The sequence below is a fragment of the Copadichromis virginalis genome, linkage group LG18 (assembly GCF_057382275.1).
Source record: "Copadichromis virginalis isolate Kocher_CV1m ecotype Utaka linkage group LG18, C_Virginalis_male_GT1.1, whole genome shotgun sequence".
Lineage (NCBI taxonomy): Eukaryota > Metazoa > Chordata > Actinopteri > Cichliformes > Cichlidae > Copadichromis > Copadichromis virginalis.
In genome coordinates, this window is record NC_140635.1 from 21,248,426 (window position 1) to 21,264,710 (window position 16,285).

Sequence of the window (16,285 nt, forward strand, 5' to 3'; positions counted from 1 at the left end):
GCTGGGAATACTTGCCAATGTTTCCAAGTCTGCACACATGCATTCACCTCCATGAAGTAGTGGAATAGTCGGCATTTACTGTCAGACCTCCTGGCAGTAACTCACTCATCAAACTGTTTCTTTCATCGCATCCCTCACTTCATGGCCACTCCTTTCCCATGTTCTCCATTACTCTGAACTTGGCTGTTCCATAGTTCTTTTCACCTTTCTTCCCTCTGTTATCATTCACTTTAATATAGCTGTCCTTCATTTAAAGCGGTGATTGTATGAGTGCGATGAAAGGTATTACCTTAATTGCAAGTAAGTTCTCAGAGTTGTATAGGTGTCAGTGGGTGGTTTCGAAGCCTCACTGCTGTTCCTCCCATAGTTTTATAAGATTTCTTTCTTAACAGGTGTTTGTTATCTGTCCTCCCCACAGGTGGACAAGGTGTGTGACCTGTCTACAGGGGAAGCCACACACATGCATCCTACTAGACCTGAGGTCAAAGCCTCGACACTGACCTTATCTTCTCCTTTTCCATCTTCCCCTTCCTCCCATCCTTCATTAGAGGAGTTGCAGGGGCAGTTAGGTCACTTAAAAAGGTAAGGCAAAGCTACAAACATTCAATCCTTTAGTTAGATTCCAAACTTTACTACTGGCTCTTCATTTTTTACAGTCAATGTTTTTTCTTGTTACTTAGCTACACTACTAGATGGAATGTAAACTCCACTTAAATAAAAATTGACTAGGCCTATATGACACGACCTAAGGGGTTGGCCAGTGTCTATTCACAGCTGTCACTTTTTGCTTTCTTCAAATGGCTAGTTGGATACAATTCACAACCACACACTGTAAATGTAGTGCCTGGTCCAGCTTTTTTGAAAGGGGTTTGCACAGTCCATGCCCTCCACCTGGCCCAGTCTGAGGCAACCATCCTGTGCCCACAGCAGCTGGTAGTGAGGTGAAGTGTGGGTAAGATTAATGTTGACGGACCAACAATTTCCTGTTTACCCAGACAGCCATACCACCAACTCTGCACACTAGCCGGCCTCGATTACATAGCAGCACTCACAAAAACACACACACAGACACCCTCTTGCAGTGTTGTCTACCATGAATCACTGCAGTGATGCCAGCCTAGCTGACAGGTCTGGCCTGGCACTAGCACCACCATTCATGGCAACACAATCCAGCTCACTGCTTGCTGCCAACACTGACCAGCGCACATGTGAGTGCTGACCACATCAGAGGCACGGCAGCACCAAGCGCAGTAAAGGGAGACTCGTGTACAGCTGAAAAATATGAAACATGATAGAGTAAAACAACATTTATATTTATTATATATTTAAATCTTTGCACATGTGCATATGTTTGCATGCATTTGTTTACTGACTTGACAAATTCATTCCATTTACTGTCTCAATTTTGATGTGGTGTGGGGAAAAATAGGTTTCGATTTATATGTGGTATACTCAGTGTCTGCATGTGCATGATTAAACACTCTCTTCCAGGGTCAAATGACTGTCTTTTCTCCCTCTTCCCCGTGTTTCCTGTCATGTCACCCTTTTTTTCCCTTTTTTTCTTTCCCTCAATCCCCATTTCACCTCCCTGCATCCTCCTTGCTTGCAACAATCTCACCGGGACTCCAACTCCCATCATTCCCAGTTCATTCCCTCCGAAACATTTCAAGAAAAATAAACAAAATCTGGAAATCCTCTCTAGGTAAGCATGAACCCAAGAGACACACTTTTTTCTTTTAGAAATGGAAGGTGGTACAGTATTGTGCTGGTATAGATTGTTCAGATACTGCTAACAGGTGATTAACTTTGTGTTTTGGGAGATGGGTGCATATTGCATGTCTTACAAACAGCGGTTTTATCAATGGACTCAACACATTACCCTATATGACCCCATGTGTTTTTAAGCCTCTTTCTCACGGGTGGCGGCAATGTGTGTCCAATCAAAATATCATGCCATTGTTTTGTTCATGATGACAGTGTCTATATTGATAGCATCTGTTAGCATTTCTGGGAAGCTAAGAAATTACCACACAGCATCATTGAGAAAAATGTGCTGATGCAGTGAAGTGGTCACATTCAAAGCCATTCATTTCCTGCCACCATCAGTATCATCACATGGGTGCAGGTCATGCTTTCATGCTTGTTATTAGCAGTGTTGGGAAGGTTACTTTTAAAATGTATTCCACTACAGATTACAGAATACATGACCCAAAATGTATTTTGTAACATATTCCGTTACGTTACTCAATGAGAGTAACGTATTCTGAATACTTTGGATTACTTAATATATTATCATGCTTTTTTACAACTACATGAATGTACTATTGCTGTGTGATTTATTACTATTACTGAAGGTTACTCGCCATAATACCAACTAGATTTTTAAATCTTAATATAAAATGAGTAACAGTAGGTGGACATTAGGTAAGGCTGCACTTTTTGCAGTCATCTCGTATAGAAAAGTATTCGGCGCGTATATAAAACAGGTCCGCGGCTCCGAACCGTAGTAAAGTGACCTCTGGCTAATGCGTCGGTTCTGTGTCGGGCTCGTAGCCGAAAACTAGCTTTACTTTGTTGTCTGGGTCAACTTTGCTAGTGAGAGACAGAGAGAGGCGTTGAAAGGCTGCTCCAGCGAAACTTATTGTTTCGGGGGAAAACACGAACACAGCGTACAGTCGAGTCTTAATAGATTACTTAAAACTGGGCTCGTCAGGCACTCTTCTTGGCTGCAGTGGTTATTATTATATTTACATGCTTCCAGCTCCCGTTTCTGCTCGTTGACAGCTCGTACTTTTCCACTTTTTCTCCCTCCCTCGCGCTCACAGACACATAACGGTTATGGCAGTCCATTCTCCCTACAGCACGGACTACACTGCCCATGAGGCTACATTCTTTAGGGCTATGCCTGTAACACTCTGCCTATAGCCTTCATATTAAATAATTTTTAAAAATATTTCTTTACGTCATTATGAGAGGCGAGATTGAGACACAGGCATTTGAGCCTCTTAATGCGTGTTTTGTTTGGGTTTCCACCGGCGTGGAATTACCAAAAATAGAGATGGCATAGCCTAACATATGAAACAGGAGAAGACCGCCGTGTAATCCCTTTATTTCAGCAAAGTAACTGTATTCTGAATGCCACCTTTTTAAACGGTAACTGTAACGGAATACAGTTACTCATATTTTGTATTTTAAGTACGTAACGGCGGTACATGTGTTCCGTTACTACCCAACACTGGTTATTAGTGTCATTGTACGGAAACACAGTGCCTCACCACCAGCTGCCCCAAAAATGTGACCACTAATGGTACAATTGCACGGTGCAATTCTCAATTTTAAACTTTCAATTTTAAGTGTACTGATTGTGAAGAGGAAGATATACGTCTGTATAAAAATTATACTTGTGGTTTTTTCCCCAGGTATTTTTTGAATACCCTAGATCGCTATAAGTCCTTCTTTGGCATGTTACCAGAGCTTCTATGCGAAGTGGCGAATGATGAGTCCACTTGCTGGAGCAGAGATGGAGTGGTGAAAAGGTAAGAGAAATGTGTTGCGTTAGAGATAAGAGCTTTCTTTTTTGCAAAACGACATTGCAGTATTGCATGGATGCAGGCTTGTTGGTGTTATTTCAAACAGAGATGTAATACCTTGCCTGAGATTTGACAGAAAGTGACCTCTGTGTTTAAGTTTGTGCGCTTGTGTGGAATAATGTTATGAGTCAGCGTGGCTGGCTCTCGCTAATCACTGTGGAAATAAGTAAGTCATTAAATCAGTCTCTGCACTGAATAAATGCAGGCAGCACAAATGGTTGGAAGGCGCTCCTTTCCTTTGTGCTGGAGTCATTTTATGAGTTGTTAACTATGCCTTTCTCTCTTTCCAATAGTTTAAGAGATATTTATTTTTTGCTGATTTATAGGTGTGGCCCTAAAACCCTTTTCCTGTTCATGGTTAAGTACTGTGTGTGGTTATGCATTACTCCATCAGCATAAGAAGAACAGACAAATGATACAGATAACTGAGCCAATGCGAGTCTGTAAATGATTCCCCCTGCTGGATCTGATTCTTAAAAGCTGTGAAAGCTTGGTCCACAATTATGACAAGATTATGTGCTGCTTCTACTGTGGTGGCCTTAAACTGGCCCCCCTTGGCATTTCAACTTAGTGCTCTGTTATGGGAGTATTAGCTTTGACAGTGAAAAACAGAGGACCAAATGATGGCTTCCCCCATGAGTGCTTATCAGATCTTTTGGCCCAGATTGAGGTATGCATTATTTTCTAGTACATGGAACATGGACACGAGTACATGGAATAACATCTTGTGCAGGAATAGATGACTCACATTCTAAGAAGAACCTTTTTATTATCCTCGTTGGATAGCAGTATTTTGATAAAACTCTTCATTGAAGTTAGCTGTACTTTCAAATCTTATTTGTTTTTATTTGGATCTCTTCTTCTCTTCTCTTCTCTTCTCTTCTCTAAGAAGCCAAAGTGTGTGCCACATGCTTGTGATCAGATATACACGAGAAAGCAAAAACTGTGCACGCCATCCATAATTCAACTCCTATACAGGGAGTGCAGAATTATTAGGCAAATGAGCATTTTGTCCACATCTTCCTCTTCATGCATGTTGTCTTACTCCAAGCTGTAGGCTCGAAAGCCTACTACCAATTAAGCATATTAGGTGATGTGCATCTCTGTAATGAGAAGGGGTGTGGTCTAATGAAATCAACACCCTATATCAGGTGTGCATAATTATTAGGCAACTTCCTTTCCTTTGGCAAAATGGGTCAAAAGAAGGACTTGACAGGCTCAGAAAAGTCAAAAATAGTGAGATATCTTGCAGAGGGATGCAGCAGTCTCAAAATTGCAAAGCTTCTGAAGCGTGATCATCAACCAATCAAGTGTTTCATTCAAAATAGTCAACAGAGTCGCTAGAAGCGTGTGGAAAAACCAAGGCGCAAAATAACTGCCCATGAACTGAGAAAAGTCAAGCGTGCAGCTGCCAAGATGCCACTTGCCACCAGTTTGGCCATATTTCAGAGCTGCAACATCACTGGAGTGCCCAAAAGCACAAGGTGTGCAATACTCAGAGACATGGCCAAGGTAAGAAAGGCTGAAAGACGACCACCACTGAACAAGACACACAAGCTGAAACGTCAAGACTGGGCCAAGAAATATCTCAAGACTGGTTTTTCTAAGGTTTTATGGACTGATGAAATGAGAGTGAGTCTTGATGGGCCAGATGGATGGGCCCGTGGCTGGATTGGTAAAGGGCAGAGAGCTCCAGTCCGACTCAGACGCCAGCAAGGTGGAGGTGGAGTACTGGTTTGGGCTGGTATCATCAAAGATGAGCTTGTGGGGCCTTTTCGGGTTGAGGATGGAGTCAAGCTCAACTCCCAGTCCTACTGCCAGTTTCTGGAAGACACCTTCTTCAAGCAGTGGTACAGGAAGAAGTCTGCATCCTTCAAGAAAAACATGATTTTCATGCAGGACAATGCTCCATCACACGCGTCCAAGTACTCCACAGCGTGGCTGGCAAGAAAGGGTTTAAAAGAAGAAAAACTAATGACATGGCCACCTTGTTCACCTGATCTGAACCCCATTGAGAACCTGTGGTCCATCATCAAATGTGAGATTTACAAGGAGGGAAAACAGTACACCTCTCTGAACAGTGTCTGGGAGGCTGTGGTTGCTGCTGCACGCAATGTTGATGGTGAACAGATCAAAACACTGACAGAATCCATGGATGGCAGGCTTTAGAGTGTCCTTGCAAAGAAAGGTGGCTATATTGGTCGCTGATTTGTTTTGGTTTTGTTTTTGAATGTCAGAAATGTATATTTGTGGATGTGGAGGTGTTATATTGGTTTCACTGGTAAAAATAAATAATTGAAATGGGTATATATTTGTTTTTTGTTAAGTTGCCTAATAATTATGCACAGTAATAGTCACCTGCACACACAGATATCCCCCTAAAATAGCTAAAACTAAAAACAAACTAAAAACTAGAGATGGACCGATCCGATATTACGTATCGGTATCGGTCCGATACTGACCTAAATTACTGGATCGGATATCGGAGAAAAATAAAAAATGTAATCCGATCCATTAAATATCACGAAAGCACCTCACAAAACTTGCGACACGCCGTAACTCGCCTCAGAACGTTAGCACGTCGGAGCAGTATGCATCACGTGATAGAGCGGCTGTGGCATGCGGGACCTGTGGTGGTCTGGATAGCATGTGGAGCTTCGCTAGCAACCCGGCATTTCATCTCCAACAAAGTTATCCCGAGAGAAGTAAAGCAAGTGTGTAAGTCCATCTCTGAATGTTTGTAAAGCATTCCTGCATTAAGCTTAACAAGCGACTGCCTCTTCTTGCTGCTACTTCAATCATGAAACTGCTTAACGATCAGCTGATCGGCTTTTCTGTCGCGAGTCCGTGTCTCTAGTTTGCTTTTGGCCCACTTTGCACCAGAAAGAGGAAACCAGCGGATAAACAACAGCAGCACGTTTAAGCTTGATCAGCTGTTGTTAGAATTTATTTAATATTACTTTCTACTCGAGGATCTTTTTCTACGTAGCTGACGCTGGTAACTGTGCTGGGGCGGATCTAGCAAAGTTTAGCCAGGGGGGCCGATAGGGCATTAACAGGGAAAAGGGGGCACAAAGACATACTTTTCTTTCTTATTCTCATTTAAAATGTCGAGCTTTTAATAAATAATTATCTGACACCCAAAGTTTTAATTTGATGCAAAATGAATAGAAGTCCATTACTGTATATAGTAACTATTAAGTCTAATATATATACCCTAGTAAGCTATAGTACTTTTTCCTTTGGGAAGGTACCATCTGTGCAGTCTGCAATTTTGTTGAAGAAAGATGTTGAATCTATTTAATATTTCTTGAAAAATAATTGATTTCTGTGCATTTTTTTTCACACTGCATCAAATTAAGGTTGATTACGTCGATTAAGCATCATGAGGTGGAGCGTGAGGGGTGGTTCCCTATTTTTTATTTATTTATTTTTGTTGCTGGGAGTTGGAACCCTATTAGTTAGGTTGCTTAATATTTACGCTAAGTACTCTTTAAAATACCAGAATAGGGAGGATGGTGTAGGTTTAAGTTTATTAGATTGATCAGTATTGCTGAACTATGAAATATTTTTTTTTGCATACAGGTATAACAGAATAGCTTTAGTGTAGTTGTTGTTTTAAACTTGAGTATGAACTTATACAAAATGCAGCAAGATATTTAAAAAACAGCTTTGTTGATTAAAAAACACTATATCGGATTCATATCGGTATCGGCAGATATCCAAATTTATGATATCGGTATCGGTATCGGACATAAAAAAGTGGTATCGTGCCATCTCTACTAAAAACTACTTCCAAAAACATTCAGCTTTGATATTAATGAGTTTTTTGGGTTCATTGAGAACATGGTTGTTGTTCAATAATAAAATTATTCCTCAAAAATACAACTTGCCTAATAATTCTGCACTCCCTGTACAAGAGAGTCTAACTAATGTGGTTGTGATCCTTGTTTGTATTTACTGACAGTGTGTGCGTGTCATTTTACTACTACTACTATGAAGACTATAGATTTTTCAGCAACGGTAATGGGTTATAATAGTTTGTTGTCACACACTCCCTGGTGGGTGCCAGGTCTTTCCTTATGGTGTCAAGTGTTCTTGGTTTGAATAAGAAAACAGTACCCTACTGAGACATTTGGCACAACTCATAAACTGTTCAGCTTGGCCAGTGGCTATTCAGCTAGCCTCTTTCACTGTATCTGACGCAGTTGGCATGTATTACAGTGAAAGGAGGGCAGGACAGGGCATGAAAAGGGTTGCCATTTTGGTGCCGTGGTGCCCCCTGTGCCTTGGAGTGCCCCTGATGAGGGAAGCATGGTGTAGTGATCATGGCGAGGGAAGCCTTGGCAGCATAAAGATCCATTGTGAAGTCAGTGGAGAGGGGCACAGCCCTGCTGTGGGGACCCCCAAAGCCCGGAGGGTGAACAAAGACCCTCCTATGAAGCTGCATGGGAAAGGCTTGGACATCACTGCCATTACTTACTGCCACTACTGACCATGCCTGGGAAAGTTGTATGAAAATGGCAATGAAGTAGAGAGAAATGAAGACAGTGAGAAACAAAGAAGAGAAACGATTTGTTTTAAAAATACAAGAAGATGAAAAAAAAGTATTATCCTTTATGGACATGTGCTGTTGTATTTGTCCACATGATAGTCTTCTTTCCTGTATGGTGGACACAAAGCCACTCGGGGCTCAGCGGGTTTTCCCAGTGGACAGGACACAGATGCAGACACTCTCACATATCAGTCCACATGGGATCCATATGCTAGTCAACTGCAGGGGAGTCATTCATTCAGACACAATCATAATGTGCTCAGGCAACGAGACACACATCTAAATGTGGAAACTCACACACACATACAGACACACTTCCAAGCTATAATACTTCAAAGTACATCAAAGGCATTTGGGATTGAAATTCCCTTCCTCTCTTTATTCAGCAACTGATAACAGAGTGGCAAGCGGGGGGCAAGCAGTTGTACTTAACAACTAAAAATGTGTTTTGGCAAATGTTCAAAATCTCAGAATATTTACACCGACACAGGTGCGAATACTTTGCTTCAACTTTTCCGGAAAAATAAGCTCAATCAAAATGATCACAGTTTTCTTTTTTTATTTACTATTTTTTTAGGTTAGCCACTCACTCGATAGCTATGGTGGTGTTATTACAAAGTGAAATAACTCACTTTAATTACATAATTACAGGTATGCTTAGAGATACTGTGTGCATGTTTTCACACGATGCTTTATTAATTTTCTTCACTTATCTAATTGTAGTTGGGGGGTTTACTATATTTGACACATAAACTGGATATATTTCAAAACATAAGGGAATCATTTGCTCTGTGAGTATGCTTCTACAAATGTTTTAAGAAGTTAACCTGACACAAATCTTAGCCACCTAGTGTTGAACTCTTCCAAGCGATTTTTGGTCTGTCTGTTATTTATTATGGCAACCCCTGCCGAACAGCGTGGCTTCTTTAATCTGAAGGAGGCTGAAAGGCACACATGTCTGAAAAAAACAGCTCCAGCTGGTAATTAGACTGTTTCAGAAAAGAGATGGAGATACTTGCATACAATACTTCTGTGAGAAAAACAAACTGTTTCATACTAGCTGTCCCTTCATGGATCCTAGCGTCCTCATGTTAAGGAGGATGCTACCATGCTACACATGTTACCATGGCATCTAAACATGCTAAACATGTTAGCATGACAGCAATGCTAACATGATCCCTTATCCAACTTAGGGTTGCAGGTGTGCTGAAGCCTATTCCAGTTGTCATACGGTAAGAAGTGGGGTATTTCCTGGAAAGTTCCCAGTCTATCACAAGTCTAACACAGAGAAACAATAATTCAGACTCAGCTGCTCCCTTTAGGGGTCGCTACAGCAAATCATCTGTCTCACAATTCAAGGATAAGAGTTCGCATCTATAGTTAGCTAACCTAACAGGCATGTCTTTGGACTTTAGAGAGAACCCATGGAGGTACAGCAAAAACATACAAATACCACACAGAAAAAACCCCAGTCGCCAGCAGGTACAAACCTTAAACTCTCTTCCTGTGAGGCAACAGTGCTAACCATCACACGACCACGTTCCCTGCAGTCAGAAATCATTGTGTTTATTGCATAGCCCACTCTCTCTGCATTGGCCTTTATGAGGAGCAATAATCATTGCAACAGTAACAGTAAATCCCACAAACCCCCATTGGTTTTTTTTTTAAATGCAATATTCATGTATACCTAACTTATTCATATTTATACTATAAGTGCATCCTCATTGCTATGGAATTCTGCAGAGAGAGGTGTAGGTGCTTTTTAGTGTATTATTCTAATTATTATAAAAGTTTTTTAAGAATAGATAATTCTATCACCTATATTATATGACCCAATACAAACGATTCCACTGTATTGGGAGTAGCTCAAGAGATGGTCCACGTACAATACAGCAGTGTGAGTCTTTCTGAATGCCTTGCATTTTTATAAGGTTATGACAATCCATTTGTTTATCATTTTGACATCTGGAATCCATTCTGTTATTGCAGAGAGTAACAGAGAGAGCGCTGCGCTGGGCAAAACGTTCACCCCTCATGCTCTCACTCGTTTTTCTTCACGCCTTCTGGTCCCATCCAGTTATAGCCTTCTCTGTGTCTGTCTCTCGGGTTAGGAGAGTTCAGTTCCAAAAAATGCGAGCGAATTGGATAATGAAAGAGGGAACTATAAATTAATGACCATATGCAGAGGGAAGACATTCCCCGCTTTGTGTGCAGTCTGTGTGCTTCACATATGTGCCTCAAGACCTGTGTTTTGGTGACAAGCAGGACGATAGAAGTTCGTTGTATTTAAAATGTAAAGTTGCAATAATATGATAAAGCAGACATGGTGGAATTGTGAGAGTCATGATTTGTTTGCAGAGAAAAAGTGGAGCATTTTGGAAATTGCCTACATATGTTTACATTTTCTGCCTCTACACCTACCCTTTAACCCTTTGCCATTGTGTGCAACAGCTTCCCTTTTTACTACCTCAATTCCCCTATTCTACTTCCTAAGCTCTTATTCAGCAGCCCCTTCCTTTCCCATAACCCTGGTCTACTTCCTGGGACCTTAGTATGACCCACGCTGCATTGCTTTGACTCTTTTCTCTTTGGGCCTGCGTCTTTGTGGTGTGGGTGTGTATATGTGTGCACACTCGAGAGAAAGAGAAAACAACAGTGATCATATTTCAGTATTTGTGAGGTATTTATACTCTCTGAAGAAATGCTTGGATTCTGAGTTTGGATTCATGGATTTTCTAAAAATGGGGACAAGTTTAGATGTCAGCAGATGTAATTCTGTTGGCATATACAGCTATTTGCCAATGTGGTTCCTGCATGAAAAGTGTTTATGAGTTTCAGTCTCTTCAAGTTTTGGTTTTATGGTGTGCCTTGAGCACACTGTATATTTATAAAGTTTCTTTCCAACTTCTTTCAGTCTTATTCTGATTGTTTTTATAGAGGAGATGCAACTTCTCCCTTAGAGTCAGTCAGTGCACTCGGTTGAGCTAATATAATTAAATTTCCACAATAGATTGGCATGTTTTACTGGAGCAATTCCTACTGGGCGAGGTAGACACTGTGCACTCACTAACCTCAGTGCTTGCCCACTGGCAAGGCATCAAACTCATAGCAGAAGAGAAAGGATGAGAAGGAGAGGATATGTGTGGTGGGGAGAGGGTTAAGGAAGTATGAAAGAGAAAACAGTGGATGGAATGGCAGATGAACTCATGGATAGTTGAGGGGGAAAAGGAAGATATAGGTCAGTGGCAGCAGGAAGCAGCAGCTTAAGGAGAACCCTCTGTCTTTGTGGCTTAATTCACTCTATGAGCTTGTTTGAAGTTTGCACTGTTTCTCTGGTTGGCAGCCAATAGTGGTCAGTGTGTCACTGTCTTCTGTGTGTGTTTGAGAGTACTGTGCATTCAAGAAATTCTGTTTGACATTTAAGTGTAAAGAACTAGTGAAGAAAGGACAAAGAAAGCTTAAATCTCCATGATGTCAACACCGCTGCAATATGCAGTTAAATGGACCAAAGGGGATGCATTTGAAACAAAGTTTTATTGTACGGTATCGGAGTGTCTTGAACGACTTTACAGTTACTCAGTGAAGCTCTTATTTACATTCACTCACTTAGCATACACTCCATGATTATCATGTTACAGTGTCACAACTCTGTGCATATCTATTGTTAAAGAACTTATAATGAGAATTCACTTACTTTTTGCTTTAATATAATAAAATCCAAGGTCACAGCATGTGTCACAGTTATATTTATAGAGTTTTACCACACCAAACAGTTGTTTTGCCATTCAGTGCTACACATGTGCGACTGCGACATGTTGTTATGAAAGGGACATATTGCAGAGAAAACAAAGACAAAACTTTATCTCAAGTAATACAGTCCACAGTAAGAGACAGTTATATCAGAACTACACACTCATATTCTCATGTTCAATGTAAAGTTTGCACTAATCAGCGTTATAGAAAATCTACTCCAGGCAGACATATCATATCTATGTGGCCACATGATGATGGTGGCTATATGGATTTCACAATTTTTGTTGTCTGCTGACAGCACACATACAGTACTGTAGAAAAGTCTTGAGCCAACTTTCATTCTTTCCTCATATTTTGCTTCCAAGGAGCCAGGCGTTCTTGTAATTTTTTAACGTGATCTTGAGCAATAGTTCTTCGTTCTTTCTGAAGTGATTTTTCTTTCTTTTCTGTCTTTTTATTTTTTTTACCCGTGCATTTTCAGATGAATGCTTTTTTCTTCATTTATTAATCCACTTAACACTGACCTATAAATTATTCAAGCGTAAAAGAGACAAATAACTCAAGGAGTGCAATATTGTTGTGTCTGCACATAACAGGCAACTTAACGAAGAATCAATTTTAAATTCGAAATCATTTATCTGTATTTCAGGTTCGAGACCACACCTCATACAGTCCTCTTCCAGTTCTCTGTCTATATATGACCCCCCTGCACACATCATTCATATTTCTCTGGTTAAATCAGCAATAAATGCCAAAGACAACGCATTGTGACAGGCATGAAATAGTAATTTTACACCAAGAAGGTGAGGAGCTAGAGTATCTGAAAGTTGTGTCTTTAAGAAATAGGCTAAAAATCCAACAAAGACCTATAGTTATGGGTGCACATAAGTGGTCCGCAGGTGTGCATTCATTGTCAAAATAAAAGACGCGCACAAGATAAGAAGTTGCAACGCACATTTGTGTACATATAAAAGGCACTGTTTTTGTCCACTAGAGTGGGATTTTCACGGCATATTCTGCACCACATCTCTGTGCGTTCATCATTTGTTTGAAGCCAGCTCACCTCCCGCAGCCACTTTTCCGAGAATACACTTCTTTTGCGGTTCGGACTCCTTCTGACATTTCTTTGGAGGTGGAGGAACACCAAAGCAATTGCTTAAAGGAGCTTGCTTCTTCGACATCTTTAAGAGTTCTAAACAAATGTCTGTCCTCCTCCAGAAAATCGTATGTACGCAAACGCGCATTGCAACTTCTTATCTGTGGCGCGTCTTTTATTTTGACAGGAAATGCGCACCTGCGGACCACTCACTCGTTAGAATTGGTCTCAGTGGAAGGGTAGTTGACAAAATGCCATTCATAAAGCAGGAAAAATAAGGAGAAAAGGATCTGAGCTGAAATTCACTGGCAACAGTGAATTGGAGTGATGAATCAAAGTGACCAATTTTTGGTTTAAATTGTTGTCAATATGGACAGAAGAGGTCAGAAGAGATGTACAACAATGAGTGTCTACAACTTTATGTAAAACAAGGTGGAGGTTCTGTCATGATTTGGGGATACTTTACACAGAAAAGTACTGTCAGATTTTGATCCACCATCAGTACTATCTGGAAAGCATCAGAGTGGCAGCAACTACATTTTTCACCATACAGATGATCTCAAAGGCACCACTAATGAAGTAAAGGCATGCATGGTTAGAGTGGAACTCTATCAGTCATGGATTAACCTCTCTAGAGCCAGGACCTCAACTTTATTGAAGCAGTGTGATATCTATAAAGATAGAGGTCAGAACAAAAGGCAGCCAACATCCTTCAAGTAGCCTGGAGAACAACTCCTGAAGGCTACTTCAAGAAATATCAAGGAAGCTTACTAATAAAGTTCTGGCTGTGTAGAAGAATACAAGTGGTCATACCAAATACTGACTTTCAAGCTCATTTGCAATAACAAGCTCTGTTATCGCCTTGTATTGTGTATTTTATTTTATATTTGCACGTTTCAATAAATCACTGCAGCTATTTGAAGACATGAGGGGTAGCTTAAGTACTGTAATACATCCAACACACAACTGCATCACACAGTGTGATCAAATTTGACTTTCAGAGCTAAGCACCTCTGTCATAACTATTTATAGAAACACTTTTATCATTTTTCCCAACAGATTCATCAGACCTTGCACATAAAATACAGACCTGACCTAGGCAAGACATTGATATATATGTACACATATATCTTCCTGCTGTATGAGGTAATGTTTACCTGTAGGCCTAAATTTAGGGCATACAGTGAGTATTGGCAACATTCCCTGTAGAGTTTTTGTGTAAATGTGAGTACAAGTTTCAGTTTCCAGTGAGTGTTTTTTATAATCAAAGTGAGAATGTGAGCAAGATGTCTGCTTTGAGTCTAGTTAGAAGTTTAAGAGTTATGCCAAGCTTTTACTGAAACCCACTGTAAAGGTATATGAATTTAAAATGAAAAAGAATGACCGGCACGGGAGGAGAGAAGGAAAGCTAACAAAACCAGCTCTGTACAAACAACAAAAGTACAGTCCACTACTGTGGAGGCTGTTATGTGTGCCTGTGATCTGTGTTCAGTGTGTGTATGTGGTAACCTGAAACCACAGGGAAAACGTTCCTAGAATTCCTGGTGGGTTTGGTGTCATGGCTCGCTCACTGGAACCCCCTGAGTGGTGCTGGGAATGTGGCCTCGCCACGGAAGAGCAACAGAATAAAGGGAAAGTCCCGCCCTATTTTCATACATTCATATACACTTGCTGCCATGTAAATGCATGCACGCACACACACCAATTAAGGAATATATACATGAAATAAAGGTAAAGGAGAACACTTCTGAAAACAAATTCATGAACTATATATTCAAAATATATTTGACTAGTTTCTATGTCTTGACCTAATCAAACCAAACTAGTTCTTGTCCCAACGAGAGATATGGTGAGAGAAAAAAATATGCAGGGTGCTGAAGAAGCTGAATTGTGATTAAAAGAGGTGAAGAAACAGAACTGTATGCTAAAAACAGGTGAAAAAGCTGAAATTGTGCTGAAAATAGGAGAAAAAGAACAGAAAGAACAGAAGAGGCTGAAATTTTTTAGGCTACTCATCTCACTGAGCCAAACTGGATCTCAAGTAACTGGAAAAAAAGGTGAAAAAGCTGAAAATTCTGTTGAAAAGATGTGTACTTTTTGAATTTTTTTCTGAAAAGAGATGAAGAAACAAAAAAATTGGGCTGAAAAGAGGTGAAGAAAAAGAAATTTGTGCAGAATAGAGTTGAAGAGGCTGAAATTTGTGCTGAAAAGAGGTGAAAATGCTGAATGGTCAGCAAAAAAGAGATAAGGAACCTGAAATTTGTGCTGAAAAGAGCAGAAGAGGCTGAAAATTGTGCTGAAACGAGGTGAATCAGCAGAATGTTTTGCTGAAAAGAGGTTAAGAAGCGGAACTTTGTGCTGAAAACAGGTGAATTAGCAGAATTTCTTCGAAAAAAAGAGGTAAAGAAGCTGAAATTTGTGCTGAAATTAGCTGAAGAATCTGGAATTTGTGCTGAAAAGAGGTGAAAACACTGAAAATTTTGCTGAAAAGTGTTGAAGAAGCTGACATTTGCATTGAAAAGAGTTGAAAAGATTTAACTTTTAACTGAAAAAAATGTTGCTATAAGCGGGACTCGAACCCCGCCCTCCTGCTCTGAGAACGGCTGCTCATCTCACTGAGCTAAAACATGAATCAGCCCAGCAGGCAAAACTGATAATGTGGTCCCATTCAGCAAAATGGGCCAAAAAATGGCATGAAAAGCTTAATATCTCAAAAAGTATAAAAGTTATGAGCACCAAACGATACAGCAGGAATTAGCAGAAGGAGCAGAACAGTTTAAAGTTTGAATGGTGAAAATCGGCTGAAAACTGAGGGAGTAGTTAACCAGCAAAGGTCTGAGCAACTAGAATAATAAGGTAGAAGAATAAAGAGAAACAGGAACTCACAATTATGATTTTGGATTCAAGTGATAAATGAAAATTGGATCTGGTTCATAATATAACTGCCAGATTTGATCAGTGATATAAGGTGTTGACTTGGCTGCTTCACAAATGGCCCCCTGCTGAGGAGAATCAACAGCACTCAGTTTAACAGAGCTCCAGTTAGCTAATTTCTTTTCTTCTGTTAGCCAGAAACAAAAGAGTAACACAATCAACCCTTTGGCCATAACTGTTAAATAATAATAGTAGCTTGTAATTCAGGTACTAGGTCAAACGGCATACAATCATAGACTTACAATGTATTTAAGCAAGCGAACCTCAATACAACACTTAATTGATGGGTGTGCTGTGCCTAGGTGAGCTAACAGAGTGCAGTAGGCATCAGATAAGAGTCCAGTAGCTGACTGTATG

The 16,285-nt window shown here is 40.3% G+C and overlaps 1 protein-coding gene across 1 annotated transcript in view; it reads left to right on the plus strand.

The window, feature by feature from the left end:
* Positions 1 to 16,285, plus strand: part of gpc5c (glypican 5c) — a 109,247-nt gene that overhangs the window by 39,249 nt on the left and 53,713 nt on the right. The window contains exons 6-8 of the mRNA XM_085439917.1: positions 419 to 582; positions 1,646 to 1,702; positions 3,420 to 3,536. Of these exons, the coding sequence (XP_085296043.1) occupies positions 419 to 582; positions 1,646 to 1,702; positions 3,420 to 3,536 (338 nt within the window). The remainder of the gene's footprint in view (positions 1 to 418; positions 583 to 1,645; positions 1,703 to 3,419; positions 3,537 to 16,285) is intronic.